The 27,183-nt window shown below is 37.8% G+C and overlaps 1 protein-coding gene across 1 annotated transcript; it reads right to left on the reverse strand.

Moving 5' to 3' along the window:
- Nucleotides 1-26,881, reverse strand: LOC150077985 (uncharacterized). The gene is made up of 5 exons (XM_090385191.1): nucleotides 26,740-26,881; nucleotides 17,986-18,081; nucleotides 11,135-11,292; nucleotides 10,828-10,949; nucleotides 1-98 (listed from the first exon to the last, which is right to left on the reverse strand). Exons 1-4 carry the CDS (start codon nucleotides 26,819-26,821, stop codon nucleotides 10,848-10,850), a joined length of 438 nt encoding a protein of 145 aa, XP_090241317.1. The 5' UTR covers nucleotides 26,822-26,881; the 3' UTR covers nucleotides 1-98; nucleotides 10,828-10,847.
- Nucleotides 26,882-27,183: the final 302 nt, after the last annotated feature.

Consider the following 27,183-nt stretch of genomic DNA (forward strand, 5'->3'; position numbering starts at 1 on the left):
GCTGAAAATTATTTTAAAACTAAAAATCGAACATTGAAATTTATTGGCTTCTCCTTTACCAAAAAGATGATCCCCGTGAAATGTACCTTTTCCGTATACTGAAATATATAAAATAGAATATTATACAATATGTCAGGAAGATGAAATCCTCACACAAGCACATTATATATTTGCATAAAATAACAACACTCATTCCATATACAGATAGTCCTGTTTTTTATGTGAAAACCCCCAAACGAGAGGTATTAGAACTTATTGTACTTAGTACCATGCTTGGGTTTGAGGTCGAGAAGACGAAAGAAGATATTTATTGACATTGGACTTGAAGTTCTGTAGACTGTAATTTTCAGGAAATACGTATGAAGGAAGGTTGTTCCAGAAAACGGCAGTTGAATGAATAAATGAAGAAGATGAAAAGTTGGTTCTGTGGTTTTGAAGTTGGACAGTAAATGGATGTTGGCTGGTGGCGGCACATATTCGGACTGTTTTGAAAGAGAGAGTGGGAATTATAGAAGCCAATTCAGAAAAACAGTGCCCATGGAAGTGCCCATCTGTAGAAAAGGCATTCAACAGAAACAGTACGTCTATGAGACAGCGAATGGCGAGACTCTGTTAGAGAGGAGTCATTAATTAACCTAACTGTCTTCTTCTGAATGGAATCTAGAAGCTTGAGATAGGTTTTGGGGGTAACGCCCCAGATGTGGGAACAATATTCCATGGTAGGGCGGATTTGCAATTTGTACAGATTCAACAGCTGTTTGGAAGAAAAGTAACGCCGAGAGCGAAAGAGAAAACTTAGTTTTTTAGATGCAGAGGAAGCAATATTTGTTAATGTGCTTGTGTCAAGAGAGATTAGTAGTCAGGGTAATCCCCAAAAGAGAAATATCATTTTGCCTAGAAATCGGAGTGTCACCAAAGATAAGCATAGGAGCAGAAGAATCCTTTTTGCCAGATATAAGACAAGACTGAGTTTTAGAAGGATTGAAATCAACTCAGTTGTCTTTGCCCCACTGGAGAATTACCTAGAGATCGGCATTTAAGGAATTAGTAGCGGATATTCGAGAAATTATAGCTGATTGATCAGGGCAAGGTTTCTCAAAATGGAAAGTGGAATGCAATGTGCTATCATCGGCAAAACTATGGATACGATTTCCAGTCAATGGAAGAAGGTCATTAATACGCAAGAGGAAAAGAGTGGGGGAAACCAGCATTAGTGGAGAAGTTAGAAGACAGAGAGCCATCTACCATCACCCTCAGTGAGCGATCAGAGAGAAAACTGGATAACCAATTACAAAAACAGTTGGCAAACCATAAGATGGAAGTTTGTCAATAAGACCTTTATGCCAAACACGATCGAAAGCCTTTGAGATGTCAAGAGCAAGTACTTGTGTTTCACCGATCCTTTCCATTGAATTTGCCCATAAATGTATAACATAAGCCAGAATATCACCAGTGGATCGACACTTACGGAATCCATACTGGCGATCGTTGATCGGACAGAAGATTTCTAAGTAGTTTAAGAGTCGGCGGTCAATTGACTTCTCCATTACTTTAGAAAGAGTAGAAGTAATTGCAATGGGACGATAATTAAATGGGAGAGATTTTTCACCCTTTTTAGGAACTGACTGGATATGAGCAAATTTCCGAGCAGAATGAAAAACACCTTTGGAATAAGAAAGCAAAAAAAGGGAGTAAAGAACAGGTTTTGAGAACAAGTGAAGAAATACCAACGGGACCTGGAGCTTTCTTAGCATCAAGATTTGTAAAAATCCTTCTGACATCCTTTTGACGAAAGAGCGTTTTGGGAATGGTGGGAGATGTTTTACCAAGAACTTTAATACATGAGTTGGATAAAAAATGGGATGCTAGCAGGTCTGCATTTCCTCAGTGGTGTTATCCAGCACAGAGGAAATGCTGAGTTATTTTCTTATTTATTAAAATTTTGACTGCAGAAAAGTTAATATTGCAAGAGAATGTTTACAGGAATTTAACAATGATTTTTCGCATCTCTTATTTTAAGAAATTGTTCTTTAAATATATACTCATAACAAAAGAAGAGAGATATATAATCCTTCATTTAATTAATGGATTAACTAAATCTTTACTTAAACAACAACGACTTATTATACAGATTTAATCAAACGATGCATGCAAGCTTGTTAATTGTGACATCATTTAAGCCATTAAATTATTATTGGATGTGGCTATTATACACGGTATTTATAATTGTTACTTCAGTAATATGAAGCTCCCATAAACATATTTTATCAATTCCTAGTAAGTAACAGGTAGAGTGTAGATTAATGTGCCTTACAGGAACAATTCGGTGGCATGCTCTTTAATGTGTTTATCAATAATAAAATCAAGCTTTAAGAAATGTTCCTTATAAACTGATGTTATGTTGATTCACAAGAATGCAGTAGCGAATTGACTATAATCATGCTAATTTAATAAAACTAAACATAACAGAATAACAATCGATTAATTTGTAATCAACACAAAGTAAATTGGTGTAAGGGAGATTCTCGCATCAAACCATCCAATATAATAAATAAATCTTCAGCCATTGTCAATCCAGTGCAGGACATAGACCTCCTTATCCAGCCATGTTGAGTAAAATGGATCATAATCTGCCACACTTGTCCAGTGTGTTTCGGCAGATCAACGTATTTAGAAGTCAGGGGCTGAAACCCAGGTCTAAACAAAGAGCGTGTGTTATTGCACGACCGTTCTAGACATATCGGCTAAGGACCATGAATAGCTTGTACATATAGCTAATACAAAACAACATCTATATATATATATATATATATATAATTAAAAAAAAATAAATGAAAATGGTGCTAGTAGAATGGAAACCTGTAAAACGAAAAATAAAAAAATAAACCAGTACATAATAAAATAAAAAGAGGGGGAGGTGGAATCCAGATAAAGAGTATTGCGGAAGAACGCTACTAAAATAATTTAAATAAAAGCCAAATAATAAAACATCAAAGAACATAAATTTATAAAATGCCAGTTAATTCAAATTTAGCAGCACCGGGTCCAATTTGTGGGAAATATCACTAAAAGTGTAGGAAAACAACACCTACAACACGTGACCAATATCATAAAAATAAATAAACAAAATGGATAGACCATAATGCCCCATATCGTCGGAGGCCCACAAGGTTAATAATGGTCAGGGAATCACTGCATTTCGAACATTAGACAAACCATGAACCCCAAATCCATCCACCGATCAACTCACAACTGCAATGGATCTGAATAATGGTGGCCCTTATGCAGTGAAAAATGATAACAGAACTGATCCAAGCACTCCCATGGCAACACCAAACTACTGAAAAAGTTAAAATGAAATGAAGATATATCCGAAAAAATTAGTCTATAGATAGCAGTATTTTTCGTCTCCGTTTTTAGGTGATATTTCATGTAATTGTCACTTGGTTCTATCTTCCACGCACCGGTAAATTTGCATTAATTGGTATTTTATAAATTTAGCTAATTTAGCATTTTATTAATTGAAATTTTCCAAATTACTTTAGGAGAGCCATAACCTTTATCTTGATTCCCCCACTTTTTATTTTATTATGTATTGGATTATTTTGTTTATGTCCTGCTGGAAGAGACCATTTCCCTGTGGGTGCACGATGACCATGAAGGGATGTAAATAGTCTGCAAGAATCGACAAGATAATCTATTTCGGCTAATAATCGCCTGATGGTCTTAGTGGAGACGTTTCTGACACCTCCCTCATTGAAATCGGCGGTGATTTGTGCCACTGTCGCGCTCTGTTTGGCTTAAACAATACGAGGCAGACATCGACGGCCTCGTTCATCCACCCTCTTTCTCTGCCCACAGCGCTGTCCACGATAAGATGTCATTCCCGAAATGGCGTATTCCCGATACACTGTTGATACTGTCGAACTGCAATAGTGCAATTTCTGCACCACTTCAGAGATAGAGTGACCCATACGTCGGGCATTCACTACCATCCCTCTTTCAAAGTCGGTTAACTCACGACGTTTATACAGCGTACCTATATACCTGCCAAGCGGTGGGTTTGCCCACTGGCGGGAGGGATGACAGCGTCGCGTTGCCCAGGAACCAAGTATCCAATGAATTGTGTCCTTTCAGTGTATATATATATTGATTTTGCCATCCATAAATAACATGCTGGCTCTCTATATATCTTTCCTTACACCCTTATGTTCATATACATTTTTACTTTGGATTTCTCAATTTGTTTTCTCCTTTATGTTATTTAATAATTGTATTTTGCCATTAATTTTACTTTACTTCATGTTATTAACAGAGGACGCTGTATTGTCATCTTGTCGTGAAATTCTGGTGGTTGACATTTGTTGAGACCCCATGATTGTGAATATACGAGAACATATATATTTTTTATATAAGAATTTATTTATTTCAATATGATGTTTAATTTTTTTTTTGTAGTTATTCTAATGTTTTCCCTGTTCTGCCTTTCTTTTCTTTGCAGCTATTAAATTTTTGACTTTCTGCTAAAATTTCTTTATAACTTTTTTTATGAAAATTCTAATTCGTCATAAATAGTCTAAATAATTACTTCCTATTTGGCACATTTTTTATATCAGAAACAGAGACCTGATAATGTTATTATTTACGTACAAATCCAGCGATTGTTTCTTGAAGAAGACACTGAGTTGTACGTTTTGTAACAGTATCCACCCTTCTTTAGATATTATATCATTTTCCGGTTCCGCTAGGTGGCGAAGGTCAGTGAGTTACTGAATTATGTGCTCCTAAAAATACTCAAATACCTAAGTTAACCTGAAAGGATCATAAATGAACTGCATATTAACAGAGAGCTTATGAGAAGTGGAATCTGGATATAGTGTCTACTAATGGAATCCTGAACAGGTAATATGTCTAATCTTGATTTTAAGCATTCATACTTCGGGTAATAGTTGAAAGGAACGGTTGGTTTATAGCTATTCAGTGCAGCGGAACATAGCAATATTCTGCTTAAGGCAATACGGCACTTAAGCTCTGAACAAGGTCAAGCGGTGACAAAGTTAGGGATTAAAACCTCCCCCATTTCCACCTGCATATTTCATAGGCTAGTCATCGAACGATAGAAGTGCCCTATCTTGTTGTACTAAAGACTACCTGCCTCGAAATTACTGAAATTCCAGCCCCCATTTGCATTTCAGAATGACAGATTTCAGCGCATCAGCCGTGCCGCTTACTTGCTGTATATGTCTGACCAATGATGACTTCATAATTAAATGCGTTACTTGTCACAAAAACTATTGCAATAAGCCTGATTGTACTTCTGTAGATATTAAGAAATTAAACAAAACTAGAAAACGCAAGTTTGAATGTAACGCCTGTAGGCAACAAACAGGGAAAAATAATGAAGAATTACCTAATGAAGTCATTTGTGAAGATTCTTGCACAGAACAGATTAATGACCTTGAACAAGCAACAAGAGAAATCCTCTCGCAGACTGACCTTGGAAATGGCATCTTGGGCCATCCTGAAGGATCAATTTTTGAAACCTTGGGATGCGATATTTGCCCGGAAGACTGCGAGCACTCTGAAGGGGGTTTCGCTAGAAAGAGGAGCAATCATAGCCCGGATGAAAGGCAGGAAGAGAACCGTAAAGAATATGTCTCGCTTACGGAATTAAAGGATATCCTTGCAGACTGCATCAGCCCCTTTTCGATGCAGGCTGTGGAATACGCTGAAAACCTCGCGAGCAATTTCATCCCTGTACATAAAATGCTACAGGAACTGCAGGAAGAGAATTTTCTTCTCAAAGAACAAAACAGTAAAATATTGCACACCCTTAAACGACTGGAGGAAAAGCTAGGATGCTTTGAATCCGTCCTCGTTGCACAAGGTGGCTCAACGGCTCCCGTAACCGACGAAACTTGCTATGCGAGGCAGAGCTACCCAAAGAAAAGTAGAAGTGATATGCATGGATTGTACAGGAGGACAGAAAGCATTGAAAATCACAAACAGAAGACAAGAAAAGAATTGAATTCGGAGGAAAACAAATCAGAAAGAATTGCAAAACTACAAGACAGCCAAATAATATGTGAATCTCAAGCCCAGCCGCGAACTGTCTGTTTGCAGCAGGACCTCGCAAGCAATAGCACCAAACTCAGTGAAACTTTAGGGGCAGCACAAGGAAATGGCTCCACACATTCCACTAGGAAAAGTCGAAACCAAAATAAAGAAGCCTCAGAAATATTAGGACAACAGGAATCAACTGAAATGATTGGAGCATGCATGTATTCCAAGAGTACGAACTCCAGAGTTACATCTTCCCCCTCAAATCATGTTCCTGCAAACCCACTCACTTATGCGCACATCACTATGCTACCTAAAAAGCATAACACTTTTGAGGGTAGAAAAACCCGCCCATCCCAAAATTTCATGCCTACTCTCGCCGAGGACAGCCGACGACGTAATCCAGTTCACAGAGAAAGTATTAACGTGTCTTTCTGTAACACACCTGAAACAAACAAACGGTTTTCTGAAATGTACAACATTACTTCCGTTGCAACCAGAGAGCAAATTTTTGTATCAAGGCTGGGACCCACAACACAGCCCAGAAACATTAAAGCCACGTGTGAGGGCGAACATGGGATAACTGTGGAAGTAAAGCAGGTGAAAACACGACACCCAGCTTACTCCTCCTTTATAATCTCTTGTCCACCAGATAAAGCAACTCGCCTACAAGACGTAAGCGCCTGGCCAGTAGGTACCTTAGTCAAGCCCTACAGAGACAGATGGGCCAGACCACTGGTTAAAAATGATGCAAGGAATCGGGCTCAATAGCAATCAAGAAAACTACCCCCAGCTGGGAATGCAGAACATCACATCCACCTGTTTGTACAAAACGTGAGGAGCATCTCAAATAAGCTCCACACCCTACAAACGATGATGATGTACGAGGACCTGGATTTCATTTGCCTAATCGAAACCTGGTTGGGAAATGGAAAACAGTTAGATCGGCTAACTGCGGCAGCAAACTGCAAATGTGTGGGAACCGGAAGAACAGATAGGCGAGGAGGGGGAGTTCTAATTTGCTACCAAAATAAATACCAGCCTATAAGAGAACGAAAAACCAATTCAAATAATTTTGAAGGGATTTGCGTTACCTTTTCAAAGGAGCACGTGAAAATACAGTTATGCATCATATACCTCCCACCTGAGCACTCAAAGGAGACAAGAAACGAACTCTATGCTTGGCTTGCTGCAAATCTAAAGCCATCAGTCGACACAATAATAGCGGGAGATTTTAATTTGCCTTTTCCGAAACACAGGGAGGCCAAGAAAGAGCTGGATGCTACATTGGGTGCATTGCACTTAACGCAGCTTCCGACACCAGTGACAAGGGGAATGCAGCAACTTGACCTGTTGTATCATAGTTCCTTAGACATAAGGCTAGCGCAAAACTGCATAAAATTTAAGTCGGACCACAATCCCATTGAAATAGAAGCAGCACTGAAGATACACAAATACATGCAGGGTAACCACACGAACTGGGAAAAGCAAAGTAAGTATCTTTTCTCCGTGAAGTATATTAAATCAGAGGTCATTCTCAGTCACCTGACTAGTTACAACTGGAATGACCTGCAAGAAAAGCCAGTAGACGAAGCTTTAGAAATGATCACTAAAAAGCTATACCAAACAGCATTGGAAGGAGCAGCAAAAGAAATCAAAATATCTGAGAGAACAAAAGAATGGTTTAACCCACAACTGAAAGCAAGTTTCCTCAGGAAGCAAAAACTGTATAGAAAATGGCAAAGAACGGGTCATCCTGCCGATCACATTCGTTATAAGAAAGAAAGAGCACATTTCATCAAAGCAAAAAGACAGGCACACTGCAGTGTTGTTCATAATAAACTAAAAAGAGCAAAAAGAATTACTAGCAATAGAAATAGCACAGAGAATATGACCGAATGCATTTTCAAGGAATGGGCTAATAACACTTTTAGTAACCTGCATGGACTGAATCAAATTGAGAACACTGATAATGGTAACAAAATTTTTGAATTCCTGAAAGATTTAAACAAGCGAAACCATTCGGCAATAGAGGAACCAACAAGACCTCCTTTGAGTGAAATACAAATCACCAAAGAGAGCGTAATGAAAGCAATCAACGATCTGCCCAATAAGGCCACTGTTGGACCAGACAAATTTCCAATGTTCATCCTTAAGATAAGTAGCCCATTTATAATAGATCTATTACTGCACATCTATCAGGAAATCATCAGGTCAGGAGCTTTCCCGCAAGCCTGGAAAAATTACATTGTAACCCCAATACCAAAGATTAAACACCCAAAATTGGCTAAGGATTACAGACCAATTTCTGTCAGCTGCACCCTACAGAAGGTATTCGAAAAAGCACTGCTTCCCACCATCAATCAACACTGCTTCAGCCATAGACCACCGCATTTGCACTCAGTTATTTCGGGTAGATCAACAATAACAAACTTACTGGAAACCCTTTTTCGCGTGCAGAGAGCACTAAATGAGAAGGAGCAAATTGATATTATTTTTTTGGATATCTCCGCAGCCTACGACAACGTCTCAATTCCAGCGCTCATTGCGATTTTAAAGAATTATTTTAATGTAAGAGGAAATTTGTTAACTATAATAACCAGCCTGCTAGAACATAGAAAACTTATTGTTAAGCACCAAAAGCTACAATCTTGCTTTACCATCTCGCGAGGAGTGCCACAAGGGGGAGTTCTTTCGGCTACTCTCTTCGCGGCCGCCCTGGAGCCGTTTCTTGCACGGTACTACAATTTTATAACATATGCTGACGATGTAAAATTCTTCATCACTTCCAAAGACCATGAATCAGCAGAAGGTATTTGTCAGATGGCAAATAGCACAATCAGAGAATTTGAGAGCTACCTGGATTGCATCGGGCTCCGTATTAATGCGCAGAAGTCTGCCCAAATGACCATAACTTGCAAGCAGAATAAAAATGACATCTCGATCTCTGTGAACGGGTCTAATGTGGTAAAAGTGCACTCTCACCTGGACCTGGGTCTTAAGTGGGATGACAGACTCACCTTTGCTCAACACTTCGCCCATATGAAGACAAAAATATTCGCCGCTTTATGGGCTACTAGACAGGAACTGGTAGGAATTAGGGATCCTCAGCTAGCGACCAAGTACATTTTAAGGTGTGTCCTGCCAATTGCAATGTATGCCTCGCAAATCTGGTCATCAGCTCCAGATTCACATTATAAGTCCGTCCTTGGGATCGAGTACTGGTTCTTGCGATGGCTTAACAGAATTGCTGGCCACCCTTTTACTATCTCAAGGGCCATTCTCTACTCAAACCTTAACATCACACCCTGGATGCAGCGGACAATTAACAGGAACATACACACTCTCGCACAAATGCTCACAGGCAGAGTGGATGCTCCAGTCCTGGATAATATTCTAGTCAAACCGCGTATCACTGCTAGACGTTGCGGGGAAGTAAATAATCCACTGCGTCCAGTCCTGAACAATCTTAGTAGCCTGCAAAGATTCTTCCCATCAAATGCAGCGAAAATATTTAACTCACTACACATAGATGCCGAAAAACTGTGTGAGGATGCAACATACCGGAAAGAGATCTTCCAGGATTCGTACAGACTTACCAAAATATGAATCGGCTGCAAAGTACCAAAGAATTTAGAGTAAAAGAGAAACTTTCTGCTTTCAGAACAATAATAATTTGTTGACTGTAAAAATATACCTTCTGTAACAGTTATGTAAATATGTAATTTATAGATGGAATTATTAGTGAATTGTAAATATATCAGTTGTATAATGTATGTACAGAATCATCAATGTGTAAATACTATATATATTAAACATAAAATGTGTATATAATATTTCGGGACGAGACTACGTGTTCAGTATATGTAACCCACTGCACGTAGTATCTCGTACCCTGATTTGTACTTAGCACCCTCCTGGCACTTTGCCGTCCCGGGGTGGTTTCCTTATGGAAATAAACGGATAATAATAATAATAATAATTTAGTATTGCATTTTTAATGATGTTTTATTTCATGTACCATCTCCATCACTTCTCCTGTTATTCTTGCTATTCCTTTTTATCTTCCTTCTATTTTCGTACTCACTCTCTATCCTGATAACTACTCTTCACAAATCTACATTACCTTCCCCATTATCTTTTTCTTTCTCAACTGTTTCTCCATCAAATGTTTGCCTGTTTGCCTGTTTTTATAGAAGGAAAATCCGATTTTCTGGTGAAGGGGAGGATGAAATCTTGCTGTCGATGCTTGAGACCGAGGAACGCATCCACAAAGTGAAACGAAACTATGTAAGTTCCTCACCTCACAGACGAGGTTCGAGCACAGCTATTTCCTTCAAGTGTGAAGAGAACGGTGATTATAAGCACTGTGATACTGCCGAGATTGCATTTTTAATATTGGAAACTTCAGGGCAGCACAGTGGTTATGATTGCCCCCTCCCCTACTGTATGGAAAAGGCTTTTGTTGAAATACTGTGAATGGCACAAGAGCTTGTACCCGCATTTTCACAATGTTGCTCACTTAGTCGGTTTCGGATCAGGATACCATGGTTTATCTCTCGAAATGTTCGTTCAGTAAATGGTAAACTAACCACAGAATACATTCCGTTTACAGAACGAAATATTTATAGCCACCTTAGTGATGTTCCGTTTAACCAAATATCTCGAACTCCTCTTAATCAGCATTATTAAATTGAATCTTAATCATAGCTATTATTATTAGAAATAAGCTGAATGAATAAAATAAATCATCCTAATTATGCTTACCTGGTTAAAGTTTGGAATTTTCAAGCACAAGGTACAGGTACGGTCAGAGAAAAACACTGATAATACTGTTTCTCTTTGGTAGGAAATCTTAATTTTGTTAACATGTAGAATAAGGAGGAACCCTGCAATTCAGTTAGTAGCTATCAGTATATATATGTATAGAATTAATAACTGTGGGCTAAAATATAATTGAGAACCATGAAAATAAACAACAGTAAGCTACAGATATAATGTAAATTTCCAAGATAATAAACAATAAGTTTTAGAAAAAAATATAATTGAATAAATTTTGAATGGTCATACTCACAGAACAAGATTCAAGATGTGGAACTTTTATCAATAAAGTACAGGGACAATGATGGTGAGGACGGCATTGCAAATGCACTTCATCGAGATTGTCAGGATCATGTCCCATATAAACTTGAATGTTTTGTGCTAGGATAAATAACGCTGAAGCTGGATAAGCTGAAACAGAAATATAGAATAATCAGTGAATGAACTGCATTCAGTAGCAAGTGAAATAGAATACTCACCAAATAACTTAATAACTGAAATATGTACTCACCAAATAACTTAATAACTGAAATATGTACTCACCAAATAACTTAATAACTGAAATATGTACTCACCAAATAACTTAATAACTGAAATATGTACTCACCAAATAACTTAATAACTGAAATATGTACTCACCAAATAACTTGTTTCTGTTATGATTTTCGAACATTGAGTTTTCTTGTGAATTCTGCCTAACCTTGTTCTCTTTAGCATTTATCTGATACTAAGTGACCACGTGCTATCATTTTTGATTTTATGCTTCTCTCTCTGATTTTTATTACTTATTAGATTATCTTTTAGAATTTTAGAATTTCTCCTTCATGTGGACATGTGTGTGTATAAATACTATGTCGGGATGGTCCCTAGGCATTTGCCCATCTCCACATAATTCTCTTTTAATTAATAGATGAACTGTAAAATGGGTCTGATAACATAGAAAAGAAACAGAATTTTCAAAACAAGAGAAATTTTGATACGATAACAATTTTGAATAAATAACTAAAAGCTAATAATAAAAATTTTGTATAGGAAAGAATAAATAAAGTATTGAAGATGTGTTTGTGAGTGTCGTATGTTGTTAATGTCAGGTCACTTTGCCATCAGGGAGCAACTGACACCAGGGCAGCTGCTACCTGATGCCCGTCGCCGGCACGTGGAGCCGGACCTGCATCTACTATTATTTCAAACCGTTGTGCAAAGCACAAATCCCGCACCCACCAGAGGAACTGCAATACTGGTGGGTGCCCGCAATCCCGCTCTCAGGCTGCCCAAACCCGAGAGCCGTAAAAAAACCACCGCAATGGTACATGCTCGGAAGTCACAGACCAAACAAAACTCTGTCAGATCCGACGCCCCCAAGCCCAGATGTCTTCATACATTGTTCACATAAGCTTCCAGTTCGATATCAGAAAGATTCCTTATAACTATTCTCTTAGAAAATACCGCAGCAGCAAAAGTCTGTAAAGCCTGAAAAACTAGTCAATTCACCTAGAAGAGTCTGCATTATCCTCAGCAAGATCAGAAATCACTCCAGTAAGTCGACACCATAGAGGGGACAAAGAAACAACACATGCGACCATGACTGCGCCTCACCACAAGAACACAGTGGATCCGGCTCCAATCCCCTCGAATGCAAATTCTCAAGAAAGGAACCATGTCCGGTCAGTATATAGCTGGTGAACATCGAAGGGTAAAACCATGACGAAACTGTTTTTTAAAGCACCAAATCTGCCTGTGGAATAATTTTCCTGGTTATCTCTCCAACCTCAGATGAGTTCCAACGAGTCCTCCATATTTAGATTAGACAATTCCAAATTCGAAGTTTTTCTTCTTTACTACCAGCAGTCAGGTCAGCAGAAATATTCAAACACGGGTAGGAATCCCTTTCCTCAGTCCACACAGCATTCCACGATAAACATGATACAAGTCCAGAGGAATGGGCCCCGCAATCACCTGCAGCGCATCCGTAGACAGTTCTCGGAGCAAACAACGCAGTCAACAACATGGATCTCTGAAACGACATCAATTTATTTCTAATTCGAACTTTGACTACTGCTCCCATCCAAACTCCTGCAGCGTACGCAACTATTGGCAAAAAAATAGTTTTGTAATACAAAGACATAGTTCTTTTATTAAGTCTCCATTCTTTCCTTGAAATACGGATCACTGAAGAATTAAATTTCTTTACTTTATCAGACAAATGCAACACATGTCGATGAAAATCCAGTCTGCCATCCAGAATTACCCCTAAATGCTTAATATTAAAAACAAATCGAACCTGATTTCCATTTAGTAATTCTCTAGGAGGATGATTGTAATCGAAATGTTTTTTGAATACCATAAACTTGATTTTCTTAGAAGAAATTTAACTTATTCGAAGTAGCCCATTCAGAGAGGTCAACTAAAACTACTTGTATTCTCTGCTCCAAAGCCAGTCTCGATCCTCCAGAAGCCCCAACGACCAAATCATCAGCATAAGCCACTTGAAAACACTGTAAGACACTCGATCTATTAAGACACTGATCCAGAACCGCATTCCAAAATGTCGGCTCCAGGTACGATCCCTGAGGACATCCTCGAGTGACATATTTACTGAACATCAAATGCTTGGCACAAACCTTAACAAGACAATCACTGAAGTAAGAACGAATAACGCCATAGATATGCTTATCACATCCAGCCATTCTCAGAGATTTTAATGCACTCTCCCACCAGACAGAATCAAAAGCACCCTCAAAGTCAATAAACACAGCAAGAACATACTTATCAGGAGAAGATCTTATATAATTAAGCAACGCCAATATTTCTTCCTCCGTCGAGTGTCCCTTTTTAAAACCAAATTGAAAATCTGAACTAATATGACTTTCCACTAACAATCTGACTATTCGAGGAGCCAATAGTCTCTCAAACAACTTTCCAAGATTTTCCAAGAGAGAGAGATAGGTCTATACGCTTGTGCGTTTGCTTAGAGTTACCAGGCTTATGTAAAATCTTGAGTAGTGCAATCTTCCAAGATCTAGGGAAGGTCATCTCCAGCAAACATTTATTAAACATATTCAACAATGTTTGTGGACAAAGATCACAGAATTTAATTAGTATTTTGTTCTCAATCAAACCTAAGCATGGGCATTTTTTAACATTTAGCTTGGCAATGACAGCTCCAAGTTCCAACAAGGAGAAGGGATCTATTTCAGATGCGCCCATATACTCACTATTATCCAACTGTACCCTAGATTGATCACTCGTATCCAATTCCAGGTCATCTTCAGGAAAAAGTTTTTTGACAATATGCTCCACAGTATTATACCAATTATCAGTCTCCTTATCATTATATACAACACTATTATAAATTCCTCCATGCAGTAACTTATCACGTGAGATCTTATAAAAATGAATCCCCAGGGGTCTGAGTTTCCCACATCTCTAACAAGATTCTGCCAACAATCAATTTTGGTTCGAGCAATTTCCTTGTGATAATCATTGCGCAAAGATCTATAACTCTCCTTAAACAGCTCAACATCCAGCTCCGACATGTCTGTCCCGCTGATAAACTCGCCTAGCTCTCTGCACCTGTGACCTCCGCACAGTCAAAGCCGGGGTCCACCAAGGGATGGGGTTACTCTAACTGCTTCCTTCTAGTACACTGAATCATTGCTTGATATAAATGATATTCTACATGGGCTACAAACTCTTGAGAATTAAGATCATTTAGAGTTAATGTATTCGGTTCACTATATATTATTTTAAGGTAGTTTCCAAACTTGTCCCAATTCACTTTTTCCATCGAGAACTTTCTCAAATTCCCAACACTGAAACACTCCTGTTCAGATTCAGGAGGAATAAAAAAAAAAAAATGAAATGGAATTATGGTCACTATTAATCATATCTGGACACACATCCCAATGAAGTATTCTCCCCTCAAACCTTGAGAAGACAACAGTCACATCAATATTTGATTCACCATTAGAAGTAGAGAATGTAAATGGTTTGTTGCGTAGGTTCTGAACGCATAAATTATGTGACAGCATCAAATCCTCCAAAAGAGATCCACGGGCATCAGTGAAACCACTATGCCAAAAATTAGATTTGGCATTAAAATCAGCTGCTAAAACCAATCCAAGCACTGCAGACCTTAAGCTAATCTTATCAATACTATGCAGTGAAATTTTAAAATCCTCCATAGGAGAACAATACGCTGAATCCAGGTAAAAAGAATAATCCATTAAAGATACAGAAACACACACAACATTGGCAGAACATTCCCCAGTAACTACAGTTATCACAATTTCTTGATTAAAGACAACTTAATTAAAGATTTAGGAGAAACATCAGAGGACGCAATGATTCTACATGATATAGGATATCCAGTTACTCTATAAACCCGTCCTCCTACTTGTGCAGAATAATAAGGTTCATGGATACACACCAAATCAAAGTTATTATCAATGGCAGCAATTCTTATCCATTTATTTGTAGTACTCTTAACCATTTATTATTTATTAAATTACCTGTAGTGAGTTCAATTAAATTTGCATTATTCATTAAGAGTTCTCGTGTCTATCATTTCCACTGCTCTAATATATTCTGGACACTTACTATCTCTGACTGAATGATCACGTCCTCGACTTCTCCTCTTACAGTTTATTCACTGAGGGGGACTTTCTTTATTTGGACATTTAGCAAAAACATGACTACTGTTTGTGCAGTGACCACATAAAACTGTATTGTGTGAACACCTCTGAGCAGAATGATCGCACCCTCATTGGTTGACCATCATTCCTCACACTGTCCCCATCTTCATCGGACTCAAAAGTGTATTCTTCTGGAGGGTGAGGTACAGGCAGACCATCTCCAGGTGCCACTGGCCAGATAGCTGACGGGATGTTGGGGTATTCCACAGTCCACTTCCTTTTATTTTATTATTTTTTTTTTTGACTTGCCATGCTGAAGAGGAGCGCTAACTAAGAGTTTTAAATGTTATATACGTTTTTCTCATGCTGAAATTAAGAAGAATTGACTATTTTCAAGCCAGAAACATTTTAGTGTTGACCAGTGATAATCAATACAAAACTAGAATTAAAATATATACAAATTTACATTAAGAAAAACAGAGTAAGGAGCAAATTCCTATAGATAGATGGATTAAGACAAAAATCAATATTGTAATTATTCAATACCTGAAGGAAACGAAACAGAGGACTACCAAGTGAGTGTTGAGTACGAAAAACAGGCAGTCAGAAATTAATTTTATAACGAGAATTCAAACGGGGTATAGCCAAAAGTATTTGTTCAAGAAGAAATGGAGAATCGATAACAGAATTTATGATATTGTAGACAAAAAAGGGACCCATGTAATAGTGGTCTGGAGTGAAGATGAACGATTCTGAATCGACCACAAAGAGCTCCATAATTTCGACAGTGAAAGGTAAGGCCATTACGATAGAATAAGAATTTAATGAATGAAAAGAAGGAGCCACAACCATTTTACTCACACTCATTCATTAATCACTCATTTATAACTCGAATAAGTAGCACTTGCTTCCCCAATGGAAAAGACTGTTGTTAATTATTCTGACTCAGTAGATACGACCGATACAGCCATTTAAGTGTATATAGGCGCCTCCGTAGCCAGGTAGGCAGGAGAAGCAGTGAATAGCACACGCTTCTTGATTAGACCAGGGTTCGAGCCCATGACCACCAAATACGTAGGATGCGGAAAGGTCAGGGAATGACCACTGCATATCCCCGGAGCAATATGGCCTTAGTTGCTAATGCTCCTAAAATCCAAAAAAAAAAAAAAATAATAAAATAAATAATAATAAGTGTATATACTAGTATTTAGGGATGAAACTTTCTTTAATCCTACAGACTTCTAAAAGCTGGAGAGAAGCTTACGCTTTGCCGAAAAGAAGAGAGACAGTAGGAGATAAAAGTTTACACCGAAAGAAAGGAAAAGATCCACATCAATCATATATATCACGAAAAAGTAACCGGTCCCCAATAGAGAAGACTGTTGTCACTCATTCATACCACACCTGGAAAAGAACTGAGAAACCCGTTGGTGAGGGGAGGAATTTTCATAGGCCTTTTTCATAAGTTGAATGAGTTCGTTGGTCTCAGGCAAGGGTAGCATAGTTTTTTCTACAGGAAACTCGGGGCTTTCTTCCAGCAAACATAAAATCAACCCAGAACACACGCTATTTGCAGACAGTATACACGCAGCAATATGGACTAATTCTGATGCTCTTAAAAGTCTACAACAACAAAAAATCATCGTTCAACATCATACACTGATAGATTTCCAAGAGCAGATGTTAATGTGATTTTCTCTGCCGGGTTAAAATTTGTTTTTCAAGGGCAAGAAATATAGCAAGTGTCTGGCTCAAGCTGCGTTTAAGAATAGGTTGAAATATGAACTCTTTCATCTGACCTCAATTTCCACATAACTAGTTCAATGCTGACCTGATTTTGATAATAATAGTGCAATACCCATGATAATAATAATTTCTTGTATCTTTAAGCAAAATGATGAGTTATGTGCCAAGATCCAATGCGATCGATTAAATTCGTTTAGTGGTAATATGAAATACGATAATGTACTTTAAGCTTGAAACGTGAAAGATTAAGGAAACTGAATTTTGAGAATAAATCCAAATCAAAATCTCTAGGATACTTGAAAGATCAGCGTAGAATAAAATGAATGGTGATAATATCATTATGAATAACTTCCTCCATCCTCAATTTGTGTTTCTTTCCATATTTAAAATTTCAAGAATGTTGCTAAAATTTTCCAAAAGCGAAACGAATTACGCTTCTAAGACGTCGGTCTTTAAAAATGAAATATTTCAAGCATACGCAAATATGAATATTGGGAAAAAATAGATGAACCAAAGGGATATTTGCGTTTAACGTGTTTTCGCTTAATATTTATCTTAAATTATTCACATATTTTCTAAAACCTTATGAAATAAAAGTTGTAAAACTAAAATAATTAAGACTAGCTTGAATATTACTAAATATATTAATGACTTTTCTAATGAAGATATTGATATTTTAAAGGTATCTCAAGATACCCAAATCACGGGCATTTATAAGACTTACTTGCATTTATGCAGAGGTCTCTCTGATCACCAGAATCACCTAACTCATTTCCAGGTAAAATGGCAAATGAAAAATTTAATTTTCTTGTCCAGTCACCTACACGAAAACAGAAAAATCAGTATTGCGCTATGTTGAAGAATATTTTAATAAAATTGTTTTATTTTATTTATTCCTTTTAAATTTGCCCTTCCATAATACTGAAAAAATTCTTTTTCTCAAAGAAACCACAAAAGCTGTCAAATTCCTTGAAAATTCCATTAGATAGCATAACATTTCTACATAAACTGCACATAACAATTCAATACATTTAAAAAGCAAAGCCAATTTGGTGTAAGTTAAAAATTAGTACCAGAAAGTACACAAGAATTTCAAATTAGTGTATGTATTTTGAAATCTTTCAGAGATTGAATAAGCGCAGGTATAAATTAAGTCATATTTTAACGTGAAAAATTCTTGAGTCAAGACTGCTTGAGATCTAGAAAAAGATACGTAAGTAATCCTTACCTACGCCTACTACCGTCGAAATTCGTATTAGAAGAGGCATATGAAGCAAGAAAGCAAGCTTATGCAGAATAAACAAAAAAAAAACTTTCCATTTCATCCATCCATTCGATCCAAACGTTTTCCAGTTCTTCCTTGAATTTATTTAAGCTATCAACTTCCACAAAAAACAGATGGACGTTTGTTCCAGCAATCAACTACCCGCTGGCTAAAGACAAATTTCGGCACATCTTTTCTACAACTGTCTTACCTCAATTTGAATTTATGCCTCTCAAGTTCGTAATCAAGAGGAAGAATCCCATCAGAATTGACCTGCTCAAACCATGCAAGACCTTATACACCTCAATCAGATCACCTCGTATGTGCCTAGCCTCCAAATGCTGCAATTTTCACAACTTAAGCCTTTCTTGGTAAGAACACCCCTTCGTTCCCCTCACCAATCTGGTTGTCCTTCTCTGTACACACTCAAGCAACTCTGCATCCTTCCTAAAATGAGGCCTCCAGGCCTTAGTACAGTACCCAAGGTGTGGTCTGATCATTGCACTATACATAGGGTCAATTCTCTCCTTATCCATGCAAGCAAAATTCCTGTGTATCATTTGCACGACCCGATGACCTGCTCCGGCAGCCTTTCTGCACTGGTCAGAAAACTTTCCATCTGGATGCATAATTATCCTCAGGCCATTTTCATTCCCCACTACCCTGAGTGTAGTACACAGTTGGTACATTTCTCTGGGGTTACTGCTACCCATATTCAGTATTTTCATTTGTCAATGTTAAACTTCAGTTGCCACTTCTCAGCCCATCTGCCCAACTTTTCTAGATCCTGTTGCAGTATCATACTGTAATTATTGTTATTAACAATCCATCCTGCCAAACTTTATGTCGCTGCGAACTTCGACCTTAAGCCTGATATCTTCTTCTTCCAGTCGCATAGTTCCCAGAGGTGCTGTTGTAGCCGCTAACAAATTCCTCCACCTGCATCGATCATGTGCTATACGAGCAGCATCGCAAAATGTCACGCCCAAAATTCACTGATCCCATCCTTCCACCTAGTTGCAGGCATCATTTAACAGCAGTTTTTGGAGTTGGTTTTGTTATGGTCTCGGTGGCATCAGATAATGTGATGGTATGCCATTGCCTACCAAATAGCCGATTTTGAAAGGGACCGGCTTTAATCATAGGAGGAGTCATCGTGCATACCACGAGATGCTCATGAAGAGGAAAGGTGACTACAGCAAAGCCCCATTTCGTGCAGAAGGCTGATTACAACTGGTTTTCTCCTGGTTTCCAGAGGTCGTCTATGTATATGTGCTAAAAATAAAGTCATTCCTTCATCTGTGCTCAGCTAAGCAGGATCACATCAACATCTGGAACACGGTTGGTTGGCGTTCGCCAGGCAGACATCTCCGTAGTACCCCCTCCTTGCGCTCAAGGCTCCAGCGGTTACAGAATTTCAAGAGACACTTCCCAAATGTGACTCTGGACACTCAACTCGTTGAACATCGACATCGACTTATTGACTATAGACAAGGCATATCGCGATGGCGTCTTGTCCTATCTTCCTGTTTGTAAAGGACATTTATGTAAGTGCCGATCTTAGTTAGCCAATGTCATTTCATGTTCTGCTCAACTTGTAGTTCTTTTTCGCTGTAATTTGTAGTCCTTTTTCACTTCTTCATTTTTACACTTTACACTACTTCATTTTTACACTTTGATTATCATCTTTGCTTTTATCTATTAATTATTATTTAGTTATTATTATTTTATTTATTTATTTTATTTTATTTTTCTATTATAAAACAAAATCACTTGTATAAACAACGAATTGTAAGATTCCTCTGGCTTTCTGTGTAAAGAATCACTATTGTATAAAATTTATGTTAATAAAGAATCTTATTATTATTATATAAACAGATATATATTATTCATTAGATTCGCGCAAGTAATTATTATATCTTCAGTCAATGAATTTATTCATAAGGTGACACTACCATCCCTCTTCTTCCTTCTTCGATGTCTGACATGCCTTCATCAATATCATTTATAAATATATAAAACAACAGTGGGCCCAACACCGAATCCGTGGGAACTCAACTAATAACATTCATTTCCAAAGAAGTGTCCATTGATTATCACTCTATCTTCTCCACTCAACCATCCTTTTATCCATTTTAGCAACATTCCCTTAATGCCATATTGCTCCAATTTTAGTATTACTATTAGTATTGGCAATTGTCACATAGTGCAAGGAAGCCTGTGGCTTATTCAGCATCAACCAAAAAACAAAACAAAAAAATAATAATAAATAAATAACAATAAAAATAAGTAAATAAAAATACATAAATAAATGAAATAAAATAAAATAATAATGATAAGAAGAAAAAAAAATTAATAAGAGAAAAGGAAATAGACAACCTATGTGTTTCCCTCCTCCCATAGGTAATTATCCAGCTGACATTTAAATTTTGCCAAACTATCAGCCTCTACCACACATGTAGGTAACTTATTCCAGTAATTTATAACTCGTTAGCTAAACTAACATTTCCTGCAATCTGGTCAAAACGCCCCCTCCGTAAGTTGAATATTTAATGGCCCCTAGTTTTGAATCATTTATAACCATGAAAATTTCGTCCTCATTCATTTTACTGATGCCTCTCAGAGCCTTAAACACCCCGATAAAGTCTCCCCTAAGGTGACTAGTTTGCAACTTCTGCACCCACATATTCGAAGTCTTTCCTCATATGGACGCCCTTTTGCCGATCTCACCAGGTGAGTTACCCGTCTTTGGACCTTTTCAAGAACCACAATATCTTTCTTTAGGTGGTTCCCCCCTCCCGAACACAGTATTCCAAGTGTGGTCTAACAAAAGCCTTATATAATGGGATTATCACGTCCCTATCTCTACTAGCAATTGTTCGATAAATCATCATTAGAACACCAATGGTCTTCCTTGCAACCTGTCTTCAATGCTCGGAGAACTTCATGTCTGACTCTATCGTAACACCCAAGTCCCTTTCCTCTCCTTCTGGCTTTAGTTAAACTACACCAAGTATATAAGTTATTTTGAGGTTACTGTTTCCTAGGTGCAATACCTTACACTTTGCTGGATTAAAGTATAGCTACCATTTTTCTGACCATTCTTGAGATCTAACTAGGTCACTCTGAAGAAGCTCTACTTAGCGGTGATCATTAACTACTCTACCAATGTTTACATCATCTGAAAATTCGACATTCAAGCCCTCTATCCCTTCATCGATGTAATTTATGAAAATCATAAACAACAGTGGTCCTAATAATGATCCTTGGGGAAATTCGCTTCTTACATTATTGATCCAATCTCAGGAATAACCATATATCAGAACTGTCTGTCTTCTGCGCTGAAGCCATCCAAAGATTTTCCCTATAATTCCAACCTCTTTCAGTTTATAAAGTAACCGCTCATGTTGTACTGAGTCAAATGCTTTGCTGAAATCCAAATAAACAATATCGAAATTATTCCCGAAATCCAGGTCTTGTGTTACCTTGTCAAAATAGATAATTAGATTAGTTAAACATGATTTTCCCCTTTACAAAAATATTCTGAGTATCCTTCAGAATTCCATTTCTATTTAAATGATCCAGAATTCCACCCTTGATCATAGTCTCCATGATTTTCCCTACTACTGAAGTTAGACTGACCGGCCCGTAATTTCCCACTTCACTCTTAGAACCGCCCTTATGTATTAGAGATACGTTGGCACTTTTCCTATGCAACAGAATCACTCCCGAATCCAGTGATGCTCTGATAATTAGTCAATGGTTCAATGCATCGCTTGCCGCCTCCACTAAGATTATAGGGTTTTTGCCGTCAACACCAGGAGGCATACTGGCCTGTAGGCTCGAAAGTTTTTCATTAAATAAACGAGAAAAATATCAACATCATTAATTGCATTTTTTTAAATCACTCCCATAATTTCTCTTTAACACAAGAGATTTTGAAGTGCATCTTCTCTAGACGCGCTCCAGCAGTTTTCAGATGGGAGTAACTTGCATTCGTGGGCTGAAAAAAAAAAGCAACGAAAATGCGACCATTGCCATAAGTAAACGCACTACAGGCACTATTAACAGCCAATTAGCGTACTAGGATAAAAGCTTCAGTTCTCATCCGGTCACCGAAGTTAAACAGAAGGGTATCGATCATGGTAATACATGATTTAGTTGACTTGTTGTCTTCCTTTCTTTTGTTAACCTGTAAAGAAAATTCTTCCGATTTGCACGTATAATTTAATTTTGTTAATTGGGAAGTGTAATAAAGTGTAAGTCTATAAAAGTAAAGATAGCCTGTGGATAATATTCCTGCTATTTTCCCTTATTAGAATCGCCGTTAATAGAATTAAATTTCGATTCGTAAACGTGATCACAATGACAGGCGCCTGCTACATATCGTATAGTGAACGGTATTGTGTTATGGAGTGTCCATTGTAAAGTTATTTGATCGTGCAGCAAACCAATCGTAAAGCGGCGGTCAACTTTAATGAGCGTTGTAAGGCGTATAGCGCACGGACACGTGCAATGCTCAATGGATAGACATAAATCGCCAAGAAAATGCGCACAATATGATTTATTCCTCCACCCTTGTAGCACTCCGTAACACCATGGAGAATGACGCAATCAGTAGTACCACTACTAATTCTCCACTGTATTTAACGAAAAAAAAAAAAAAAAAAATTAACGGAAAATAATATAAAATCAACATGCCGAAGACTAATAGTGAGCGTCTAAGCGGTATACAGCGCGTGTACATGCAACGCGACCACTGAAGTCACCCCCATTGTGTACAAAAGAGAGATCTAAGCTATTTCGACAGCGGAAGAAATTACAGCTTGCGATGGAGTTAAACAAAGAAGTCAGAGAAGGTCCATCCACATCTTCAGAGCTTTACATGATCTCCACAGAAATGTTATAAGTGAATTTAGAAGAAGGAGTCATGGAAGTTGATACTGCAAATGAAAACGGCGAAGAGTCCTCGAAGCCCAGTCGTAAACGAAAAGCGAAGAAGCCAAAACTAGAAATACTTCATCAAATCGTTCTACACGTAGCGGGCGTAATACACAGCAACAGGATTTTAAGAAAACCGAAGCATCCACACACACAGCTTAAACGTACATTCCTGGATAATGATTTCGGTTCAGTTTGTTCCGTGTGTGAACGGCTTTGGTTCAAGAACGATGTTAAGGTTGTAGATGCTCGAGATCACGCTGTTCTTCAAACAGCATTTCCAAATGAGGATGTAAGTCAAATGTCGGCATGCAACAGCTGTTGTGGCTCTCTCAAGAACAAAGTGATCCCTGCTCTATCGGAATCAAATGGTTTTAAATATCATCCGATACCACAGCACTTGCCGAAACTAGATTTGGTAACGGAACATCTCATATTTCAGAGGCTTCCATTCATGCAGATTCGTCGCCTGCGGCATTCATACGAACAATACAGGATCCTTGGTGAAGTGATAATTGTTCGCCTAAAGAAGTTTCATTTAACTTCCGCTATGTGTGCTCGGCACACACAGTTTTTTTTTTTTCTGTGCACTCTGCACTAGTGTAGTTTTTTTTCCCTCTCTTTCTGAAGTCCCGCTATTTTTTTTTTTTTCCTTTCTGGAATGGGTAGCCGGAGGAAATTGGCCCACCTTTTGGCAACATCAGATGAGTCAGTCTCGAATTGGGACTGCACGAGATTTACTAGGACTGGTCCACCTTACCGTGGTGTGGACGAATAATAAGAATCATCTCTCCAGGTGATTGATTCCTCTGGACAGCCAAGTGGACAGAACACAACACCAAAACAATACACACTACTGACATAAACCTACGCTACTCCTCTCATATCTTACCCTTTTGCAGTGGTACTGGCCTTCATAGAGATACGAGCGGAGTTAAACAGACGTTCTAGTAGCCGACCCTTACAAAAAACACATGTCCACATGTATTTTTCGATTGTCTATATATTTATTCTCTGCTCAATTTCTCCCAGCTCGTGACTTCTGAATTCTCAAGCTTTCCTGCAATCCAGAGCGAAGGAAACAAAATCAGACCCGTGATATAACCGTGGTATATGATATATCTGTGTCGAATGTATCGAACGGATTCAAACCTCATCTCCCAGTCGAGGATATATCTGCCCTACTGAAGTCGCTTTCCATGCAATACTTATTTAAACCTTGGTTTTTCAGTGAATGTGCAAAAGCTTTAAAAATAAGAATGCACCAAATGTAAATTGTATTGTACCTAAACCTTAGCTTCATTTTCCCTCTGTACTACAGCTAGTAACAGTTGTAAAACAGTTATTGATCAGTCCAAACTCTATATCCTCGTAGGCAGCACAATTGGTGTAATCACCATCATCCCGAAACTCGGATGGAAAAGTCCTGAGTTCGAATGCTGTCAATGACGAGAAAAATTTTATAGGTATTTTTCACAATGTGGCTGAGTTAAATCGGTCTCAGGTGAAGGTAGCACGATTTTTTCTCGTGGAAACTGGGGTTTGTTTTTTCGTCCAGCAAATACACCACAGAACATATAATTTTCGGTGGTTAATTCAGTGCCTCGCATTATTGTGTTTTTAAGTGGTGATCTCTTGCTCCATAGTATAAAATTTTTATACTGAGAGAATCGAGATGTCATGCTTCGGTGGTTAAATAGGATTGCCGAGAAGCCCTTCACAATTTCGGAATCCATACTGTACGCAAACTTGAACACAGCTCCGTGGAGATGATCACAATACGAAACATCTGCACTCTGGCACAACTTCTGACTGGTAGTTTAGATGCCCCTCAAATTGAAAATCTTGTAGTAAGGTCCCGCCCAGGAGCCCGCTTTCACAACCCTCATAGTCTCCGAAGCGCTCTCAATAACACGGACGGCTTAAGGCGGATGTTTCCTGCCAATACTCTGGAGTTCTTGAGAGACCTCAAAATAGACCCGGACAGGTACTGCCATGAGAAAACTTACAGGAAGCCCATTGCAGCGGACCTGTATACGGAACTACAAATATGATGAAGAATGTAATTCAAGAAAGACTTCAAGTGCCCTCGAACTCATAAAAATCTTAAATGAACGATATATTATATTTCCAAAAGACTCTTATAGGACTGAGGGTATTCCTTTTGTTAAGAGAATGACAATGAGGACCAATTCATAGTGTAAATGACGATGCCATTTTTCTATGTTTGTATATTGTTTTGTAATTTTGTAATTTTTCTATGAATGTATGATTTCTGTATCTATGTAATTTTTCCTCGATATTTATATATTTTATGTATTTGCTGATATTTTATCCTATGTTACACTCTAATAAATTTAGTTGGATGTATGTATTATCACCCTCCTAGATAAATTCTGTACAGGGGTGTTTGTTGAATAAACTGATAATAATAATAATAATAATTAACAGCCGTATTATATACAGCTCAATATGGCCTAATTTGCTGATGCGCCTAAAACTCTACAACAACCAACCAAACTCCATTTTGAGCAAGCTAAAAGTAGAAAACTTGTTTCCTATCCAAATGATAGTCCTCCATTCTGGTCTCTTAGAAAAAAAAAATTGGCTGCAACTTCTGTCCATTATACTCTCACTCTATTACAACCGGATGGTTATAGTATCTCCTAAGCCCAATCAAAATCGATTGACCCTCATCCAACTTTTATTGTAACTCTTGCATTGAAGATCCTGAACAATCTGGAACAAGGAAGCTACAGTTCTTGATGGTATTTCTCCAATTATTCTCAAAACCTGAGTTCTCGAATTTTCTCCTGTTCCATGTCGTCTTTTCAATTTCTTATTCCATTGGTGTTTTTCCAAAATTGTTCTAATTAGACAAGAAAACCTCACAGGGGAGCAGCAAAGAATATGGCAGAGAGATCATATTACGGTACACCTTTTAGATCTCGAAATGACCGTTAAGGTCCTGCTGATGTTTATCAACAATTTGCCTCTGTTTCAGCATGCGGCAAAATATTTATTTTGAAGTAGTCCCCCAACGTTTTAGAGATAATATAATTCATTACCAGCGAGGAATTTAAATTATAAATGAATATAACTGAGCAATTTAAACAGAAAGCTTTAGTGAACTGGAAATATTAGAATAACTATAGAAATAAATGAAATCAGTAGCGATTTATTATTTCTCACTTTGATAAAACACCATGATTTGCTCTTCTTAATTTGTAATAATCAAAATAGAAATGAGTTTAATCGATCCCAAATACTTACACGTCGAATTGTCTGTTGTAGCAGCGCTACATCCCTCAGCAAAGAACGCTATCATAATACCGGCGATTGCTATTGCCTTCATCACTACAAAATCTGGAAATACGTCGACTTTCGAACGATTTCTGAATGTGGTGTTATAAGAGCACAAATGGTCTATCTACAGTAAAGACAGCAGTGGTATAATTAGCTATATATTTCCATTTCAGACGTTTGTCATGTGACACACGAATCATTACTATACTATATTATAATATGTTTTGATTCACGTCCATTCATTTACTGACAGTGAAATAATACACCTTCTTGCCACTCTCTCTTTCATTTCTTCCTCTCTGCCGTTGTTAAACCATTTGTGTATGCGTATTTGTTTTCTAATAATATGCAGTACGTAATAATATGTAATATATACCAACACCTGCAATATCTTTCATTAAAATCTTTAGT

This window comes from Mastigoproctus giganteus, chromosome 11 (assembly GCF_048544385.1).
Source record: "Mastigoproctus giganteus isolate SK-2022 chromosome 11, ASM4854438v1, whole genome shotgun sequence".
Lineage (NCBI taxonomy): Eukaryota > Metazoa > Arthropoda > Arachnida > Uropygi > Thelyphonidae > Mastigoproctus > Mastigoproctus giganteus.

Coding starts and splice junctions, on each gene's coding strand:
- LOC150077985 (XM_090385191.1), bottom strand. CDS start 26,821: ATGAAGGCAATAGCAATCGCCGGTATTATGATAGCGTTCTTTGCTGAG. Junction 11,293..17,985: donor AGACCTCTGCATAAATGCAA/GTAAGTCTTATA, acceptor TTTCTGTTTCAG/CTTATCCAGCTTCAGCGTTA. Junction 10,950..11,134: donor CACATCTTGAATCTTGTTCT/GTGAGTATGACC, acceptor ACTGAATTGCAG/GGTTCCTCCTTATTCTACAT.